The sequence below is a fragment of the Otolemur garnettii genome, unplaced genomic scaffold, assembly GCF_000181295.1.
Source record: "Otolemur garnettii isolate 467f Iridium unplaced genomic scaffold, OtoGar3 scaffold00016, whole genome shotgun sequence".
In the NCBI taxonomy this organism is placed as follows: domain Eukaryota; kingdom Metazoa; phylum Chordata; class Mammalia; order Primates; family Galagidae; genus Otolemur; species Otolemur garnettii.
The window spans coordinates 21,966,571-21,986,838 of NW_003852411.1; the positions used below are offsets into that span (position 1 = coordinate 21,966,571).

The window sequence follows — 20,268 nt, forward strand, 5'->3', positions numbered from 1 at the left end:
GTGACTGGTGATAGGGAGAATTTTCTGACTTCAGCTCATCTCAACTATGACTGCTGTTTTGTTGTTTAGAGAAAAGACCCAATGGATTCTGACCTGCGGCTCCATCAATGTGGGCACATTAAAGACGGGGGACTCAGACCCAGCAAACACAAACAACTCCCGAGGACATTTGGGTTACACAAGTCTTCACAGATCTGAATTGCAGTCTTTAGCAATGCTGCCTTCTGATGTTTTAGCAAATTACAAAGAGGCTGCTTCGGCAGAATTTTAAACAGAACCCTTCCTTTCTGGGAAAATTACAGGCGGTACCTGAATTATAGGCTTTAATTTTGACATAATGAACTGCAGAAAAATTGCTCCCATTTCACACTCTGCTGTGTGCAACCTCTCTCTCTCTTCTGTCAGCTGCTTCCAGGAAGCCCACCACGGAAAGGCCTGGAAGTTTGAGAGGAAACCTGGGTACAGGAACAGAGAATAGATGAGGCTAAGAAAAGCAAGCATCCTGAGTCCGTCCTCTGGGCCAAGCTGGACGTGTTTACTGACAGTGTCCCCTCCTTTCCTCTTTCACCTAAATTCAGCTGGCTCCCCTCAGCTCCTGAGCCCGTGTGGGAACCACACCCCTAGTGCCCCCCACCCCTACTGCTCAGATCCTCACCCATACGGCCGGTTCAAGCCACACTCATCTCTCGTCCGGCCTGTTGCAATCACCTCCTAACTGCTTCGCCTTTCTTCTCTAAATCCATTTTCTGGGTCACATCGTCATTTTAAAGACATGGCTTCTCACTGCTGACACACTTATAATGCAAACCCAGTTCCTCATTGTGAGTTGCTACAAGTTCCTGTCGCTAGACCCAACACACATCTCTGCCTTCAGCTCCTCTCAAGACTCCTATTGCTTCTTATCTTTTGGGCACATGGACTTTCTTTCTGCTTTTTGGACACTAAGGCTGTTCCTTGGGGTCTTTGCACTTGCTGTTCCTTCCATCTGCCTGGAAGACCCTGCTCTCTATCAGTTTAACTCTTCTTTTTATTCATATCCCTGCTCAAATAAGCCTGTTTCATTTTCTGTATAAAATTTGCCATTAATAGTAATTGAATTGTTGATCTAGGTGTTTGTTCATCTACTTGTTCATTGCCTCTTCTTCCCAGGGGAATGTAAGATTTATGAGAAAAAGCAATTTGTCTTTTTTTCGCTACTATATCCCCAGCACTTGAAATAGCGGCTTGCACCTTGTAAGGACTCAAGACATATTGATCCAATGTACTGGTCTAGTGCATGAGAAAAGTGAGTGAGAGAAAGAAAAGGAGATAGTAATTGGAGTCTGTTCTGAAAACACAACAGACTTAAACCTCAGTCTCAACAAATCCCAGGAGATATGGGCATAGGGTGCCTAACTCTGATGATGATAATTCAGTACAATTATTTCCCATTCGGCTACTATTGTATGTGTTTTTCTACCTCACAAGGAACTCTAGAGAAGAGGGGTGAGATGGATTGAGGCATCAAAACCTCACTGGCATTCTTAAAGATACTTGGCAATGTGACAGTGATTTCAAGGGTGATAAGAGATCACACAGGAAGATCACCTGATTCAGACCTGGGTGGTCGTGGGAAAGAGGGTTTGGAAAAGGCTGCCCAGAGATTAAATTCATCAAGTTCTAAATTTGCCTAGCACTGGTCTGATACAAGTAAAGAGGGAAGGACATCCTGTTCCTCCTCATTATTGAGCCACCACATCTTCCAGTATGCAATGGACTGGCTGCTTCCATCAACTCTACAGTTCAACCATATCATACATTTACTATGATATGTATAGATTTACTAGTCTTTTGGAGATTTCCTGGGAACCTAATCACCATTTAGAACGTTGCATATGGACAACTGAATTTCTAGTTTCAAACAGCCAAATTAGAAACAATTGAGTCTTTTAAATAAAATGCTATTCTTAACTTTTAAAGAAACCTGATTTCCACAGAAGCAGAGAACATAAGCAGAAATCTTGGACCTGTTGATTTCTTTTTCAGCATTTTACAATCCAGCATTAGACCTGCTGCAAATTAAGAGCTTGGTTTCTGTTTGTGAGGTAAGGTAGATCCATATATCCATAGATTTATATAAATATATAAAATTAAATCAAATGTATGTGATTTAATCTTCAATTGGCTTTTCAAGAAGATATTTCGTTTATTCCCATTTCATAGGATCCAAGCTCAGAGGGGCTGGGTGGCACATTTAAGTTCACACTATTGGCAAGGGCCTGGGTCAAAGTAAATTCCTCACCTTTAGCAAAAATCTCTGGCTCACCCCAGTGTCTTCTGGGGTACTATCTTCCAACTCGCTCCTTCATTTAAGTTCACAAAGCCCTATAAATAACCTCAATTTTTCTGCTTAACTGACACTGAAGTACCTAGGGCCATCAGGGGTTTTCTTTGCAAAGATATCTTTTTTGAAGTATTGTTTGCATGTTTTAATTAGTGATCTCAACACACAGTCTGGTACCCCAGTTACAGGAGTTCTGTGTCCCACTATATAAATGCCACCAAAACGTCGATCAACTCAACTATCTCTTTGTAGCCATTGGAGGATAAGTGAAGAGATAATGGAATACAGTGAACCAAAGAGGTCAAGAAAGTAATGGTTTTGGTCAATAACTACCTTTGAGATTTCAGGCAACTTGTTATGCCTCCTCAGAGTCCCAAAGCCCTATTTGCACTTTGTAAAATCCTCCCCTACTCAGCATCATTGTGAGAATTTAAACATAATTAGCATGAATCACCCACCACGGTATGTGGTTCAGGATGGCACTTGTAAGTCTCCATTTCCTACTCCTACCTCCCTTCTCCCACTGAGAGACCCAAAGGCACTAGTTAAGTAGAATCATTTTGGAACTGTGGGGCCAAATACAAAGAAATACGGAGACAGATCCAAAGACTCCTTGCTTACTTTATTTTTTCATTGATATATTTTACATCCCATGGGTTAACAGCAATAGAGCCACGTTTTACAGCCACAGAATAGAAGCCATTCTCATAAGGGAAATTATCTTCCCATGGAGGCATTAGCTTGCTACACAGAAAAGTGTATTTTACTTAAAACAGGAAACCCAGCTGTCTTTGGTAACAGTTCCCCCAAAAGGAAAACTCATCGAGCCAGGATAACTTTCAGGACAATCACGACCAAGATCAGCATCTGCAAGGCCTGAAATACGGGATGTTATGACACTTGGTAAATTACTTCTGACGTACTTAATTATGCAACAACAAGATTTGCAGGAGCATAACCACATAGTTCCCCTGGGTACGCTGCCAGTATGCTCCACAAATGATTAAATATAAAATAAACAAGAACTAACTGTGAATTATGAAGTTGTAATTCCACCAAGGGGGCTGCAGTGATGTCATAAACCACTAGTGCAAAATTCATCTCACCAAAAGGACCCAGATGGGCTTAGAGACCTATTACTCTGTAGTGGTCTCTCCAGGAAAGCCACCTCTGGTTTTTGCCCCTTTGCATCTCTGCTAGAGCCCACCTTTCTTGTCCTCTTCCTTCTAGCCTTCTAAAATCACACTCATCCTGCTTTTCTAAATGTTGTTTCTTTTAACGAGTTCAATGGTCTATCACTTAAGATAAATCAACAAATACACTCTTTGGACAGTGACCTATGATTATATATACTTCAGTAGAGAAAAACAAACCTTGAGTTTTAATAGAAAATCCATTTATAATAAGAGCCCTGGAACATACCTTAAAAGGGGATATTTGAGATACAACTTTAATATATGCCAAGCTCAAGTCTCTTGGTAGACCAAGAGAATAAACACTATTGTCTTTAGACAGGGTACGTTTAGGAAAGTTATGTTGAAATTTCACATACAACACTCTCTCAAGTCAGAATCTTTAAAAAGAGGTTAAATTAGAACTTGGCTTTATTGAACCATACTAATAGATAAGCAAACAAAATTATAAAATATTAGATCCAGGTGTGGCGGCTCACACCTTTAAACCTAGCACTCTGGGGAGTCGAGGTGGGTGGACAGCTTGAGCTAAAAGGTTCGAGACCAGCCTGAGCCAGAGTGAGACCCTGTCTCTAAAAATAACAAGGCGTTGTGGCGGGCACCTGTAATCCTAGCTATTCAGGTGGCTGAGGCAAGAGGATCTCTTAAACCCAAGACTTTGAGGTTGCTGTGAGCTATGATGCTACGGCACTCTACCTGTAAGACTCTGTCTCGAAAAAAAAGAAAAATATATTAGAGAAATTATGCACCTGAAAGTAGGAAAGGACTTTGGAAGAAAAAAAAGAAACCTAGTACTATAATTTAACTTCCTAAATGTGACATGCTTTCATCTGAAAACGTACAACTCAAATTAAATTATAAATATTGTTAAGTGTGTGATCGATTGCTACTTCTTTGACACATGCTCTTTCTTCTAGAATAAGTGCTGAGATAACAATCACCTAAAATTCATCTCAATATTTACAACTACAATTTGTCAACATATAATAAAAATGAAAAAAATAAAATTATTCTTACTTAAGACTTTTACATCCCCCAATAGTTGCCTCCAATTGTTTTCCTTGGTTTTCTGTGAAGTGTTTAGAACAGAGCCAGGTGCTCTGTGCTAATAGAGTGCTGTGTGTAGCTCTTTGGATGTATTTGCTTATCCAATAATTGTTAGGCCACCTATAATATGAAAAGCACTAGGATAAGTGTTGTGAGGTTTAAAAGGTCTGCCTTTCTGCCTTTGTCTTCAAAAACGTGTACACCCCTTTAAAAAGCTAGGATTGATACTTAAGGAGAGTATAATAACAATGGAACATACAAGATGCGATTGAATGTGACAAGGAAAACATGGTTCGGTACCAATTACTATTGGAAAAAGTGGTGTAGGGCAGTGTTTTCAAACTTTGTGGTACCTAGAAATCATCTGGGATATTTAAAATGCATGTGTTTTGGAGATTCTGATTCCCTGGGTATGAGGAGGGTCCTGGAATCTGCATTTTAAGACCCTTAGGCTCATTCTGATACGAGTGAACCAGGCATCACACTAAAGATGTACAGGACTAGAGTGTGAGGAAGTTAGAGAAAGAACCAGAGGTCAGGTTATTTCTCTTATCCCTTCTCTCCACATCATTAGAAAAGAGCTGCCTGTGGGAGAGAGCGTTAACAGAAGAAAGAAGTGAAGAAAACAAAGCCCAAAGGAAGGTCTTCCTAGATGAAAAAGGACTCCATGCTTTCTAAAAGACAACAGTGACCCAGAGTTATCTACACCCCCAATGAGAGATGCCATGTGATATGGTAGAGATGGCATTTTTAGCAAACACTTTCCAAATGTCAGAATTACTAGCCCGAACCAAGCTGTGCTCCTAATCTTTGCCTAATATTCCCTTAACACATTTAGGGGATGACCTGCCCCTCTCTCTTTTATATGAGGCACAGAGTAAGCTGCTTCCTTGGGCCACACTAGAGCATGACCCTTGCAATAAACAGTTGTCAGAGTGCCTCACCCATGTTGACTGGCTTTCTCCACATGCACCACAGCTCTTAGCCACGCTGATCTATTACCCAAGAATGCCAGAGAGATTTAATTGTTAATTGCTTGGCAAGAAAATAAAGAGTCCTGGATGCTTCATAATATAGAAACGTAGTCTGTATGTCTTCCAGGCTTATCAGATTTCAGAGTGATATGTATGAAAACAGTCCACATATTAAACTGAGGACAGAATATTTACCTTTCTCAACTGGCTAGGAAATCTAAGTTGGCAAAAGAATGGCAACATTATGTATAATTACAGATAACATAGTATTATTTATGTGCAAAAAATAAAGTAAACCCCACAAAAATTTCAGTGGAATAGCATAGTAGTGCTATGTGAGAGGCATTATACTGCTGAGAGAACTGAACATGGTTACTCTCCCAGAGTCTTAACACCTCGTACCCTAAGTGCATGACATATAGTCTCCATAAAATTCAGAAGCTAAAGCAGAGAAAGGGATCTGTCCTCTTCGGTCCCTATAAAGTCTACAGTGATGGATAAAGCAGGTGAGAATATTAAAAGTTGGTGCCTTCTGAAAACGTTAAAAGACCTGTGTTACTATTTCATGCCAAAGAGAAGAAGGGTGGCCCTGAAGGAGTTGACCATCATCAGGAATTTCTGAGTCAAACTCCTGACTCTGGCAGGCATTCATGGTGTGTCCTTGTTAGTGTCACTAAAAGTTATGCAGCATTCATTTTTAAATAGATATAAAAAAAAAACAGATGTCTACTTAGTCATTCAATAAGTGACTCTTGCTGTAAGAGTATGACTTTTGGAGTACGGGAATATTCTTAATTTCAGTGGCATTAAATAGCCTTTGACATTGGTTGGGAAACCACATTGAATGTACATCCAAGCCTGGAATAAGGGATGCTTGTCAGAGTTGCTGTGGAAGTGGAGAATAGGAAAAGAGAAAGGAATTATTCAAGTGTCTTCAATGGGAAGGGTACTGGGCACTTCACATGATGTCATTATTCCAGACAACAAACTTGTGTGATAGATATTACTGTGCCAGTTCTATAGATGAGAAGATCGAAACCAGGAGATTTGTCTAATGTCAATAAACAGGCAAGTAAATGGTAGAGCCATAATTTAACACAGAATTTTCTGAACCCAAGATAAAAGACACGAAAACTCCTAACAACCCCTAATCTAAATTTAAGATGTCTCAATCTGGGAGGGTTTGCTGTAAATCTAATGAGACGCATCCCTATTGGTTGATGATTACTTGACAATTTAATTTGGAAAATTCTCCATTCACTCCCCTATGGTGTGATTAACGCACATATGTATAGCCCTTTACTTCACAAATATTTTCACGAACACAATCACTTTTTGGTCTGCCACATTTCCATAAAGAAGATAGGCATGGGAGTCACATGCTCATTTTATAATGAAGAGTGTGAGTCAGTGGAATTTAAAAAGATTTGGGGCACCCCAGTGATGTGTTACGAAGCAGCAAACTGAGCTCCTCATTCCTAACCCCGTATTGTTTCTCCAGACAGTAATGCATCAGAAAGAATCTGATTGACAGCCACGATGGTGGAATATGATGAAAAAAAGTAAATCGGGATCATACGAGCAAGATCCAAGTCACTTCATAGTGACCCACTAAAACTTTACAAGCCACAGTTTTCTTCCTTGTAAAATAAAAATAATAATGCTAGCCTCACATGCTTCTTAAAATTGGCTCTAGCCAGTGTGTGATCACTTACACATCTTTAAGTTTTTGAGCAGTTATGTATTTTTCTCTCACTCTACATTTCCTATTATTAATATGATGAATTCTTTATGACCAAGTAAATCATCAAGTCATACAAGGAATCAAGGAAAAGCATGAAATAAACCAGTAGATTGAGTATATGCGTTCAGTTGAAATGATTGGACTTCAAGCCCTACCTAGACTGAATTTCCTGGCTTTCAAGGCAACCATGAATATTCAAACCAAAAAAATCCGAAACAGATATATTTACCACCCTGAGAAAAGAGAACTTGAGGTCAAGAAAAAAAGAGAGAGAAAGGGAAGATATAAATTTAAATAGTGGTCCATATATTCTGAGGAAAAAAACGATCACCCCCAGAAAATGCCTTCCCTGAGGGGAAGCTCAGAACAGCCTGTAACAGTCAAATGTGCAGTGACACTATTTTCTATTTCTCTTGTCAGAAGGGATCAGTCTTTGAAATATGTCTAGCGAGACTGCAGGCTGCAGTTCTGTGATTAATGAACTAAATTACATTTTATTTCTTAAATGTGTGGAGGATTCATCCTGTGGTCTTCCCCGAGCTCCAGGATTAGAGTCGCTGCTGAACGGCACATCTGGTTATAAGCAAAGAGCTCTCTGGGTGGTTCTCTTTCTCTCCTCCCTTAGAAATAAGCAATGTGGGGAACGGCAGAAACTTTTATTAGGCAAGTGTGGTTTTAGTTCTCAGAAATGGTGTTTACGCTCTCTGTTCCCCCTTTTCTCATGAGGAGAAAAATTAACCAGTAAGATATATCGAATCCATAATATCAACTTCTTGTTCTATATAATTTTATATCGCTTATTAATACTGTCCCTAAATAAAATATTAGTATTCATCTGGCAAATGTTTTAATGTCCACTCACCTGAGAATGAGTTTTAAATGGGCATTGTAATCATAATTTATATTTTCCCTGTAATTATCACTTTAAATAAAACCTGGGGTGCTGTGGACATTTGTGATTATCTTAGATTCTTCATAAGTGCTTCTTCCTCTGTTAAAACGTGCTAGTGTATCCTGGAATATGTCACTATCTTACCTCTAGCTCTATAAAGTACAAAGAAATAAATGTCATTTTTTTTTTTACAAAAGCATGTATGAGCTTCTATTAAGACATTTAATAAAAGAAAATGAAAGATCAACAGTAATAGAAAATTTTCAGTTCTCTAGAATATTTTTCTCCCACTCATTTTTTGAGCTCTTCCTTACCAAACCATGTAAAAACTAATTTGGGGGGCAGTAGTTCTCTAACTGTGGTCTCAGAACATCCTTTAGGTATTATGCAGACTTTTCCAATTTCAAAAGGAGACGTGTGCTCATGTCTAGCAAAGGTTCCCAGCTCGAACCAGCAGAAAAGAAAAAGAAACTATTTACTTTGAGGGGCTTTACTGAAAATGCACCCATTAGATCCCGAGAAAGCTTAGAATTAACTGATGCCACAGCTCTCATCATCCTTAGGGAACTTTGCCTTTGTTGGTTGTGTGTATGCTTGGTTTTTCTGATGAGAGCAAGTGGGTTCAATGCTTATGTATTTTCTTATTTGGGGGGAAACAAAGTCTTTGAAAACGGGATTAAAAATTCCTCCACTGACTAAGTAAAAATCAATAATCAAGGATGTTAATACACTATGATCCAAAATTGTATAAAAAGCTTAAAAGAAAATATTTTAACACCAAAACATTAACCTATCTACCTCACAGTGGTAAAATATCAGTGACTTGGTGTTCCCATGTGAATTTTTTAATGTAAAATAACACATTTTCTAAAATGAGCATATATTGCACTTTTGTACTCCTGTAATTAAAAAAGAAATATTTGCAGCTGGAGATTGCCAAAACAATAGAACCACACTACCCCCCCCCAATGATCGATTTTCATCTATTTAATTTATTTGCTTACTGCAGCTGTACTTGCTATATACCGTGGAAATATACACTTCCCCCCAAAGACTCTAGCCTTCAACAAATTCTCTAAATTAACAATCTTAAAATATTTAGGAAACAATTGAGCACTATATGTAGAGACACTGATTATTTCTAGAACAAGCATTGAAAAGAGGGATTTGTGTGGTCTGAAATGAAGCAATGAGAGAAGGTCTCACAAGGAGGTGTGGTGGGAGCAGAACCTTGGAAGACAGTATGGTAGATTTGCAAAAAGCAGCACAGAGCAAGGACATTTCAGATGAGAAGTCAGAGAAGCAGAAATGAGAGCAGAACATATGACATGAGACTCCAGCACATGGGGAAATACACTGGCCTAATACGATAGGGAACAATAAGGAAACAGTTCCCATCTGTACTCTGCATGTGATCAGGCAGGTTGCTGGAGCAGGGATGGGAATAGAGACTATCAAAAGTGATTTTATAAAAACACATCAGATAAACAACTCAGTCTTGATGTAGAAAAGAACAAAAAGTGATCATGAGTTCTAAAGAAAGGGAAAGCCATAATTTTTTTAAAAGTGTTTATAGAAAAATACACTAGCATTTATCATTCAGTCATTCAATGGATATTCTTTAGGGATTTATTATATCCACGCTTGATCACCTACACATTGAGAACAAGCATGGATGCAGGAGGACCCAACAGATTAGGGAGGTGGTACAGCAGCACAGGGGACCTAGGTAAAGATTTCAAAAGGAGAAGCACCCAAGCGATTTAGAAGGTAAACTCATGGGGATTTGGAGATGGGTGGAACAGAGGTGTAAGAGAAGGAGAGTCAAGGATGAGTCCAGATGTCTGAATTTTTGTACCCAGAGATGAACACTTCCTATGCAAAGTACAAAGTAACAAAAGGAGGGTTAAGTGCCTTGTACACTGGCTAGATTAGAAAGGTGTCCAACTAAAGATGGCAGGCCCGTTCTGTCACTTAATAAGTATTACACCAGCACAGGCAACAGTCTGCAGCTGTCCCAGTGGTATATGATTACTGGAACCCAGACCAGTATTAGGGGAAGTAGCAGTGGTAAGAAAATGTAAAGTCCATAATGTACGTAATTATCATTTAGTATTACCTCCCAATTTGGATTAATGTAATATAGAGAAAAAATCCCAGATAACAGTTTAGATTCAATGCCTATTTCCATTGGACCTTTCAACATCATGTATTTATGAGCTACCTGAAAAGGAAACAGAAGGATAACCAGTCTCCCAAACCCCAGTCCTCAAGAAATCTTTAACTGGGCTACTATAAAATGAATTAGCAAAGAAGAAAAAAGTACGTCCAACATTACATATAATTGAGTTCAATAGCCCTCTCTTTTTCTAAAGATCCTAGAAAACAGAATTTAAGAGGCCTCTGTGGCCTCTATGCCCCAGGTTTTTTCTGCAGCACATAGATGTTCAACAGACTCTTGGGGCAGAGGGAGTGTGCAAAGAAGTAAAAGGACAGCAGACCAGGGCAGGAGGCTGGAACGCCGACTCCCTCACCACCCTTCAGACCCAAGCCAAATCTACCAAGCCCTTTGCAGACTAGCACTAAATTTGCGTGGAAAATACAATGGAAACTTGAGAAACTGTGGTTTTCTGTATACACCTGGAATGCTGGCTAGGTCTTACACTTTGTCCATAGTCAAACTAATTGAACTTAGCACATCCTGGCTCAAATTTTGATTGAGTTGGGCCCCTTGGCCTTTAAGTTGTATATCTGAATCCTCTTTGAAAAGATTTGGCCTTCCCATAAATATTTAGAGTATTGGAAGAGCAGCCCATCTGTTTTTATGTGTATTTATAACTACACCACCTTCCAGCACCGTGAGGTCTTTGAAAACCAAATGACATGACTGATGATGAGAAATTAAGTGAATTGGGTGAATGTTCTTATTCTCAGACAGAGATTTGTGGGAAAGTAATTTCCCTTACAGTTCTGGCCTTGTGCTGCTGTTTTTAGTGAACAGCCCAGCTCAGATTAGCTTGGAAGGTATGTGCTAACCATAATCTATACTAAGACACAAAATATTCATTCTGCCAGTTTGTTGTTCCAATTATTGCCTTATCTTATTGACCTCAATGTCAGAGTATGGTAAGCGGAGAAGTAGAAAATCCCAAAAGTTACAGAAAGGTTAAGCGTGTATCCTCATGTTGCCTATGAGCCTTTTGAAACTCTTGTCCAAAAAGCGAGGCTCAGTGGAGGCCAGGAATCAGATTTGCAGATTGGAAATGGCTCTGAGAAGGCGAGATGCAGGCACACACAAGATCGGAGGCAGTTATTGTTGTTCCTTTGGGAGAAAGAAGGTTACCCTGATTCTAGGGACTAACTCCAGAGTGCCAGATTTTCTACTCTATCTTAAGTTACCTGGTATGAGGGTTTCTGTGGGGTCATCTGGATACTAGGAGGGTTTCAGTTTTGCAGCATCTCACTAATATCACCCAGGTACCTCCATTCCCTCAAACCTGAGCTCAGAAAAGTCCACCCACCGCCACGGACAAATCCTTTCCTTTTCCATGGAACCCAGACCCCAGTCTTTGCACCCACCAATCCCAGGATCTTCTAGTTCCTCTCCCCTCACGTCCTTTCCTTTTCACTCTGGAATTCTGACCATTCACATTTCAAAGGCAGAGATGAAGACAGTGCATCTAGGTGGCATCTGCAATGCTTCCATTAAAACGCATTAGGTGTAGCTTATATTCACCTAGTCCCTGAAGCGTCTTCACGCTATGATATTCCAGATTTTGCTACTTGTGGTCAGGAGTCTCTGTTTCTCCTGGTCAAGCCCAGTGATTTTTGAAGGCAGTATGGGTCCCAGCCCCCGCTGCGGGGAATGCGCCCCCTTTCGGCAGGAGACGGCAAAGAGGAGCGCTTCTGCGGGGCTGGCCGGAACGCTCCAACCCGCAGAGAGCTGTGCCTCCGCATCTACCCGCGAAGGAAAAGGGGAAGGTAGGGTAGGAGTGTTTGAATGTTTGCCCCCGCAGAGACCAACCCATTTAAATCAAAGGTACTGTGGGCTCTGTTTTAAACGTTACACCTTTTCCATTGAATTAATTCCTTATCGACTTATTCCACCCTCTCACTCCTCCAAAAGAAACAAAACGAGCCTGCTGTTCCATCCGCTGTGTGAGCCCATTCTGGTAGCTGAGTTTCTTTATAGTCTGTCCTCGCCCTCACCCATTAAGAAAATTTCCAGTCACTTGGAAGGTAACTGCAAGAGCACAAACAAAATAAGGATAGAACCTGCCCTTCTATCTTCTCAAAACTCGAATCTTGAGGATTCAAATTAGTAAGTAGATTTCAAACTTATTGCTTATTCGCAACTGAGCCTGCGGGAATCAATAATGGTAAAAATAAGCCCCCCCAAATTCTCGGGAATTAGCTTCCTCGTTAGGTGAGGCAGGAAAGGAGCTGGGATCCAGTACCAGGCGAATGTGTTCTGATCATAACTCAGACCCTGACTCCTATATTTGAGAATTAAAGAGAGAGCAGAATTCTTAAGATTCTGATTGTTCTCAGCGTCTTCTAAGCCGCTTGTGAGATTGATTGATTGATTCCACCCTGTTTTCTTTATTTTCTGCCATAAAATTTCCTTAACCAACCTCCATTTGAGCCTGTTATTCCCCTATGCTAAAGTGTAATTGTCTTTCCATATATTTTTTCCCATCAAGAAACATGGTCCCAAGGGCAAGTGAAATATACTATGTTTTAAGCCTCAAACCTAAAATCAATACCCTACGCCTGTCTCTATGAGTATTTCCTTGAAGCTACTGCACTAAATTCAACAAATGACAGCACCTAGAATCTGCTAATATTTAGAGCACGTGGTAATGTCTTACTCAAGAATGTCCGCAGGTGAAAGACTAACCTGCTGACCCCAAAACATCCACAATTGTTCCTTCTCAGCTTTCTCCCAATGTATCTTCAAATGTATTGTTTTGATAAAAAGCAGAATTTAGAAAAAAGGAGAATGGTAGTAGTTTGTTGATATTACTATTACTGTTTGAGGGGGTGTTGTTAGGCTGCTCACCAACCTATTGGATTTTCCACAGTTTTGTGGATGTGTAATAATGCTGTGGATGGTTTACAGGAGCGGAAACTGGTGGGGGCGGTCGGTACTCAGGCCAGGCTGCATCGAAATAAAACACAGAATTCAACACAGAGCACCCAATCCGATCACTATCGTGTGCACTCACAGGTAGTTGCGTAAATGTTTGGATACAAAGTGGCCATAGGGAGTTGGTCCCTTATCCAAATATTTCTCATAAATTTCTATGTCTTGCTCCAAAGAAGACTCCCATAGTTGATTAAACTTGCAAAGGCTTGAATAGAGAATGCTGAGCCTGCACATTTTACTTTTTCTTTGAGGGGGCACTCTTACCCCCCAAACTCTTCCACTATCTCAAACATAATTAGCCAAACTCTAGGAACACTCTCCCATTTTTTTTTTTTTTTTAAAAAGCTGTTCTTCATACTGTTTTTGCTGACACCATCTCTTCTAAAGGTTAAAAAATAAATGCATGTTCTCGGAACGGTTGAAATGGGACTCCACCAGTGTCTGGAAGCACGCAGAGGTCTTAGCGCACGCACAGGCACGCGCAGACGTTTTAAACTGTGTACCGATACCCCGATGCTTTGGCCCACTTAGGAGGGTTCTCCAGCACCTAAAGGGCTGCTTTCAGCGAAGTGCTAGTCTGGCGGTGGGAGAGGGGCGGGCAGAGTATAGGAAAGGAATTATAAAAGAAACACACCTTTTAAAATAAAAAAAAAAATCAAGTTGATCTAAGGATTCTCTCGATTGAAAATCTACAGCTGTCACTTAAAACAAAAGTGTCCTGGGCGGAGTTGGAGGCTGGTGGAGCGCGGCGTTCAAAGCCTCAATCAGAGCGGATCTGAGTTGGTGGACTAGAAAAGCTCACTGCTTTCGAATGGGCTTTTTTCGCAGGGGCCGTGAAGAAGGTGACATCCTGTTGGTTTGAGAATGATTTATTCGCTCGTGTTGTAAAATCTAAAATGACGCCCCTGGGAAGAAGGAGGAACTGTAGGGACCCCTGTGATCCAAAGCTGCCCGCCTGACGCCCTGGCGCTCTGACCTGAGCGCACCGGGGTAAGGTCGCTCAGCTAAAGAGCAAGCCTGCGCGACGTCTAACTCCTGAGAAAGGAGCTCCTCCGAGTCTAGGAAATAATTTCATCTGCGAAACAAACGGTGAGGGAAGAGACTCTGCCTTCCAGACTTGGGGAATCTGGAGCCCCAGCGAGTTGGCAGCCTGGGCCTTGGACTTTACTGGACTATCTATCTTCCCACGCTCCCAACTAGAAATTGTCCTTCACTCCAAAGTGGATGGGAATCACTAGACTGTCAATTTCTCCAAAACTTTAAGAGAAGGAGGCCATCTAGGTTCCTGCCCCTACCTGAAAAATAAACTGGATTCACCACCTCTTCTCTGGCCTTGATGCTGTCCCTTGGATTTCTCCTGCCGCCAAATAGAAAATTTTCCAGGCTACCCTTAAAATGACATATTTTATTGGCTCCTCTCTTGAATTGAGATAATTGAGGACCAAAATTAGAGTGCCAGCATCAGCACCGGCCCTGGGGGCCTAGGGCGGTGCCTCATAAGAAAATTCCTGGCGGCCACATCTGTTTGTAAACACTGGGACGCTAGGAGGATTGATATTCTTGTGATGAACATTCTAATTGGGAAGCACCCCCCACCCCCCAATGTTCATGTCCTCCTGGGCCTTTTCTTCTATGGAAGAGAGAGGTCGGTGGAGTTGAGCCTGAGAGCAAGGCTGATAGATTGCGCCGGCAATTCCTTCGCGCTGCGTTTACACCTCTCCCTTTGTGACAAATCGATTTCCCGCGCCCCTGTTCTGCATTTGCATCCTGCCGCGGGGCCGGGGCCCAGCTGCGCCCGGGTGCACACTTTGCGCTGGCTTGTGAGTGTGTGCGTGTGTGTGCACGCGTGTCTAATTGACTTTCCGTCTACCTTTTTATGACTACATGTGTTTTCAACAAAAGGTCTTATTAGGACAATCTGGTTTCACTAATTTAGAGTTTGGGAACGTGGAAGGCAGGCGCTTTTTTTTTTTTTTTAAGAGTTTGCAGAAGTTCAGATTAAGAAATGACGGCAGGATGCTCTGTCCTAGGACTAGAAATAGGTTTGCCTACTTTTATGACCTGTTCCTCTTTCCTTCCCAGACTAGCTCCATTCTATCACCAGCCCTACTCGACTTCCACACTCCTCCATTAGCTATTGGATTCCTAACAGTAGTAAAGAAACGTTTCTTTAAATACTTAAGGCACTTGAACCCAGCGGTGTGAGAAATTTACCAGACTGGAAGAATTAGTAAAGGGGGAAATAGGAAGTCCACTAGATAGGAGAATGGAGTGAATATCAACTAAGGAGGAGATCTGAAGTGATGATGGGAAGGACGGGAGGTCAGGGGAAAACCTGTAGACAACACCTAGCTCCTCTTTGCTACACTCAACACAGGTTGTAATTAGAAATTTTGCAAAATTTAGAATCTAATAGTGAAGATGTAAGGGAAATTTGTTTTGCTGATTTCAGTTGAAAAGAACATCTAGAAAGGAGAAGGATAAGGGCTATTTCTATAGAGATAAAAGAGTCAAAGATACTTTTTGAATGTTTCTCATCTCTCCAAAGATGATATTTTCCCAATCCACCAGACTTCCATTCTTGAGACTCCTCTACTTCCTAGTTCTCAGTCTGACCCTCACTGTCCATTGCAGGCTCAAGGCTCAGTGCTGGCCACACGTCCTGACTTTCAAGGAGCTCACAACAGCTTCCTGGGCAACTCTGGATGCCCAAGAACTGTAGAGGAGGGTCCTCCTGAAGGTTGCTGGTCACCCAGCTGTCAGACCCTCCCATTCTCATCCCAGGATTGTTATAAAAATAGGCCAGGTGGCCACCTCTGAGGAGCAAGGCCTGAGGAGTGTGCCTGCACGTGTACCCGTGTGTCTATGTTCCTTAGCTCTTGGCTGCTTCCCCAAGTCCAGGTGCGAGTCAGTCACTTGGTCCCCATGGCCTCACCCTGCTTTCTGCAGCCTCCTTCTGACCCCCCTCCTGCAGTGCCTCTTCCCTCTGGGTGATCTCCCGGCCTCAGTTCCCTTTTGGGCATTTTCTACCCACGAGGCCTTTCTACTCCCTGTATCTCCATGATGGGATCGAGTATCATGCGCAGGTGGGTTTCTGGAGTCTTGCTCTCCTCTCCCAGAAAACAGGGTCCCCTCCAAACCCTGAGCTTTCCTCAAGTCCTACAGGATGCCCCAAGTCCATGCAGCCCCTCTTGGGCCAGGCCCAGGTCTCACAGGAGCCATTCCCTGTCCCCAGAGACCTCCAAATCTGCTCAGGGGCATTCCACGGCCAGCTCAGCCCAATTGTGCTTGGTACCCACTACAACACCACCATGAATCCCAAGCTCCCTTCTCATGGCATCCACTCGCAGAGCCAAACAACAGGTACCATCTGCCTCCCTTCAGTCCTGCAGTTTCTGGCACTGACTGACAGCGACCTGGGCCAGGGTTATAGGAAACTGCAGGCCTGGGCCCTGCTTTTCTCATCTCTTTCCTCCTCTTTGGGCAAAGCAACACTGTCAGACCTCTCCTGCCCCACCCTCCTCTACACAGAAGTTACTTGGAGGCCATGTTTTCTGTATGGCTCCAGCCTCTAGTTCTCCCAATAGTGTTAAATGTTTCGATTAAAAATCAGCCTTGGAGAAACAGAAACCACCAAATGCGCAGAAGTGGCGAAACTAATCCCAAATGCTGTTCTCTCTCCTTTTTGAATGTTTTACATTTTCCTTATGAATAGTTTAAAAATAATCATAGTATTTCATAGTGCATTTTGTTGGAGATAAAGTGCCCCTCACACATTTAACTCCTCAGCAGCCTCCCAAGCCCCAAACCCAAAGCTCAATGTCTCTGCCTCTGCGTCCAGCACTGACGGGGGAGTTGGGGACATCGACTCTTCATTCCTCAAAGTTGGCTGCCTTTCTTTAGCGAAAGGCCAAGCCAGACCTCTTCATCCAGCCCCTGTCGCGTCTAGGGTGGATTACTCTTAGGCCGATTTTGGCCAAACACGTAGGGCCGCCCAGGCCTGAATTAAGAAAGCAGGGTGAGGGGCCTGTGCGCTCTCTGATCTGGACTCCCTTCGGACTGCTTTATTTAGCTCGGCCTGCAGGACTCCTATCATTGTGTCCAGGCCCTGCTTCCAGTTGTTTCTAATTTTTGAGAGCCTCAGAAGGGCTATGTTTTGTGAAAATCATAGAATGCTGGTGTCCCCTAAATCTCCAAATTTGAAGAAGAAATGGTAATCAGCAAATAACGGCATGAGAAGGGATAAGCCTCATTTTAGAAAAGGGAATATTTGCGCGTATCCGGCCCGTGTCCCTTGGGATGAGCCAGGTGACAGGTCTGTCATAGACCCAAAAGGTCGGGAAACACTTGCAGTAGGTTTGAAGACACCCTTAACAACGCGAGGAGAGATTTTCTCAGGGTGCAGTATCTGTCCGTGAGGATGAGGAAGGGAGGCAGCGTGAACTTTTCTGTAGGGGACACTATCTAGAGCTCCTTAGACGTGACGTGGGCCTGGATATTGAAGCCTGGGCTTCCCTGAAGTCCCTGGTGCGGGATCATGCGGGGGCAGGATCTCGAGTTTCATCCCTAACAGACATTCCTTTCACTTGGCCAGACTTTGCCCAAGTCCGCCAGACTTTTGACTCAGCTGGGGTCTCAAACCCATTTGCAGGAGAGGCGACAGCAGGGGGCAGAGAGCAATTGCTGCGGCTCCGGCCGGGCGTTCCCTCGCGGCCTCCCGGGCACGCCGGGCCTTTGGTGCCCGCGTGGAGTGTGCGGCCGGAGCAGTGCTGCTCGCGCTCCCTGAGCGTGGTGCCCTGTCCCAAGACCAGACATGCGACCGGGAGAAGCCCCCGACTCGACTCAGCATCATTAACTCGCTGCTTTCCCAAACAGGGTTTGCTCCCTGAGTTTGCGCTCCAGCGGGACCTTTTCCCAGCCAGGCTCAGTCGCCCTGCCTGCCGGATGATCAGGCGGCCGCCTTTGCCCGGGACGCAGCCGGAGCTGGATCGGTGTAAGCGAGAGTCCGCGGTGGGCAGTTTCTGCTCTCAACCGCAGGGCCTCCGAGCGTCTCTCTAGCGGCCGCCTCTGCCAAGCCCTCGAGGAAGTCCTCCTTTTCTCAGCCCTTTCCTCCTGTGACTAGTCTTTCCCTTAGACAACTGCCACCACCTCTCCTACTCCCCGATCTTCTCCCCCTGGCCCAGGTTGGACTCCCGCCGCCCTGCACGGGTCCCAGCCCTCCGTCCCGGGCACACACCCATAGCATAGGCATGCACCCCTCACTCACTGTCCTGCTGCGGAGTGTCACTGCCGCTAGTGAGTCCCGGCGACTCCAGCAGGCTCCGGCCCGCCTCGCCTACGCTCTCGTCCGCCTGTGCTGCCACCATGTCCCCGGCTTCCTCCAGGTCTAGCAGGTGACTGACGGAGAAGTTCTTTTTCGCCTGCAGGGTGTCGAGGTTGCCCGGGCTGTCCAAGCGGCCGCCCAGCGCCGGTTGCCGCTCCAGAACGTGCCCGTAGCTGGAGGTCATGGTCTCCCCCTCCGATCCCACCCACCCCCCTCTTCCCGCTCGAATCAACACCAAACGCTGTGGGCGCGAGGGGGGAGAGAAGCAGAGTGGGGAAGAAAGAGGGGGGAGTGGAGAGAGAGAGTCGGAGAGAGGGAGAGAGAAAAAGAGGGAGGGAAAGAGAGGAAGGCCAAGAAAAAAAAAAGTGGAAAAGAGGGCGGGGGACCCCCTTTTGCAGAGCAGAGCGTTCTGCACCAGCCGCCTTCCACAGCCTGGGTTGCTTTCCTGAGGCCAAGTCCGGCGCGGTCCAAAGAGATAATCCACACCAAAAAGGAAAATTAAAAAGTCACCTTATGTTCAAGTCAGGAGAAAAAAAATCCCTTCTAACTCTCCAAAAGCGTCCGCACGCGCACACTAAAAATAATAATAAGGGAGAGAGAGGAAAGGGGAGGCCAGCAGGGCGGGGGAGTTAGGCAAACAGAAGAAGAGAGAAGAGGGGTGGGAGAGAAGAATCAAAGTGGGTTTTTTCTTAAAGGTTAAAAAAGTTATTCCCAGGCAAGAGTTCAAGCACCAACAGAAGAAGGCTTGTTCCAGCTTTAAAACATCTTCAAGAAAACGTGTTCCCCCCTCTCTGCACTCCTGTGGATTCTCAGGAGTGACTGAAGTTTCAGGAGGAGAGGGTGATGTCTTGCAGATGTATTAGAGAGCAGGATTCTCACTTTACTTTTGGTAAGGAGTAAAAAAAAAAAAAATTAAAAATTAAAAAAAAATAGGGCTTCACGAGTCCAAAGGAGGGTGGTGGCGGGTTCCCCCCTTTCCCTTCTCTCTCTCCCCCTCTTCTTGCTGAGCTCCTTTTTCCTTCTCAGTTGGATCAAGAAGCTCTCTGGCACTTCAAAAGGCACAAACTGGCATGCAGAGGAGGCTTTGTAGGGAATACAAGAAAATTGGAGACCCCTGGGAGGGCAGATCTCGACTTAATAGGAGCCTGTAATTACGTGGCAAAGCCTTTGTGCCGTGCCTGACGTTTTACAGACCCCCTTTCTCCATCACAATCTCCTTCTTCCTCCTTTCCCTCGAACCAAAAAACAGTCTGATTAAGAAAACCCCCTTTGCCAACATCAGAGCAGGAGAGAAAGGGAGAGGGAGGGAGTCAGAGAGGGAGGAGGGGAGAGAGGGAGGGAAGAGAGCTGGAGAGCCCCTTTAGATTTTTAAAGTAAAGGTCTAATTATCATTCCCCTGCAATAATATCAAGGGGAGAAAAGACAAACTGAAACCCACAGTCACTTCAAACGGGCTGATTATTTTGCTTCGGCATTAACTCTTCCAGATTTGTTTAAGATTCTGCTGGAAAATCTCATTTGCATGTTTTGATAACAGCTGCGGGGAAACTTGTTGGAAAAACTCCACAACTATCACAATCAAATTTTCTTCTTCTTCTGCCTACTCCCACCCCCCGTGTAACG

At 43.6% G+C, this 20,268-nt stretch overlaps 1 protein-coding gene across 2 annotated transcripts in view; it reads right to left on the reverse strand.

The window, feature by feature from the left end:
• The window catches only part of PRRX1 (paired related homeobox 1), a 70,931-nt gene extending 51,012 nt beyond the window's left edge, over positions 1-19,919 (reverse strand). For both annotated transcript variants that reach the window (XM_003785712.2, XM_012802621.1), the window contains exon 1: positions 18,589-19,919. In XM_003785712.2, coding sequence (XP_003785760.1) covers positions 18,589-18,829 — 241 coding nt within the window. In that variant the 5' untranslated portion in view covers positions 18,830-19,919. The remainder of the gene's footprint in view (positions 1-18,588) is intronic.
• Positions 19,920-20,268: the final 349 nt, after the last annotated feature.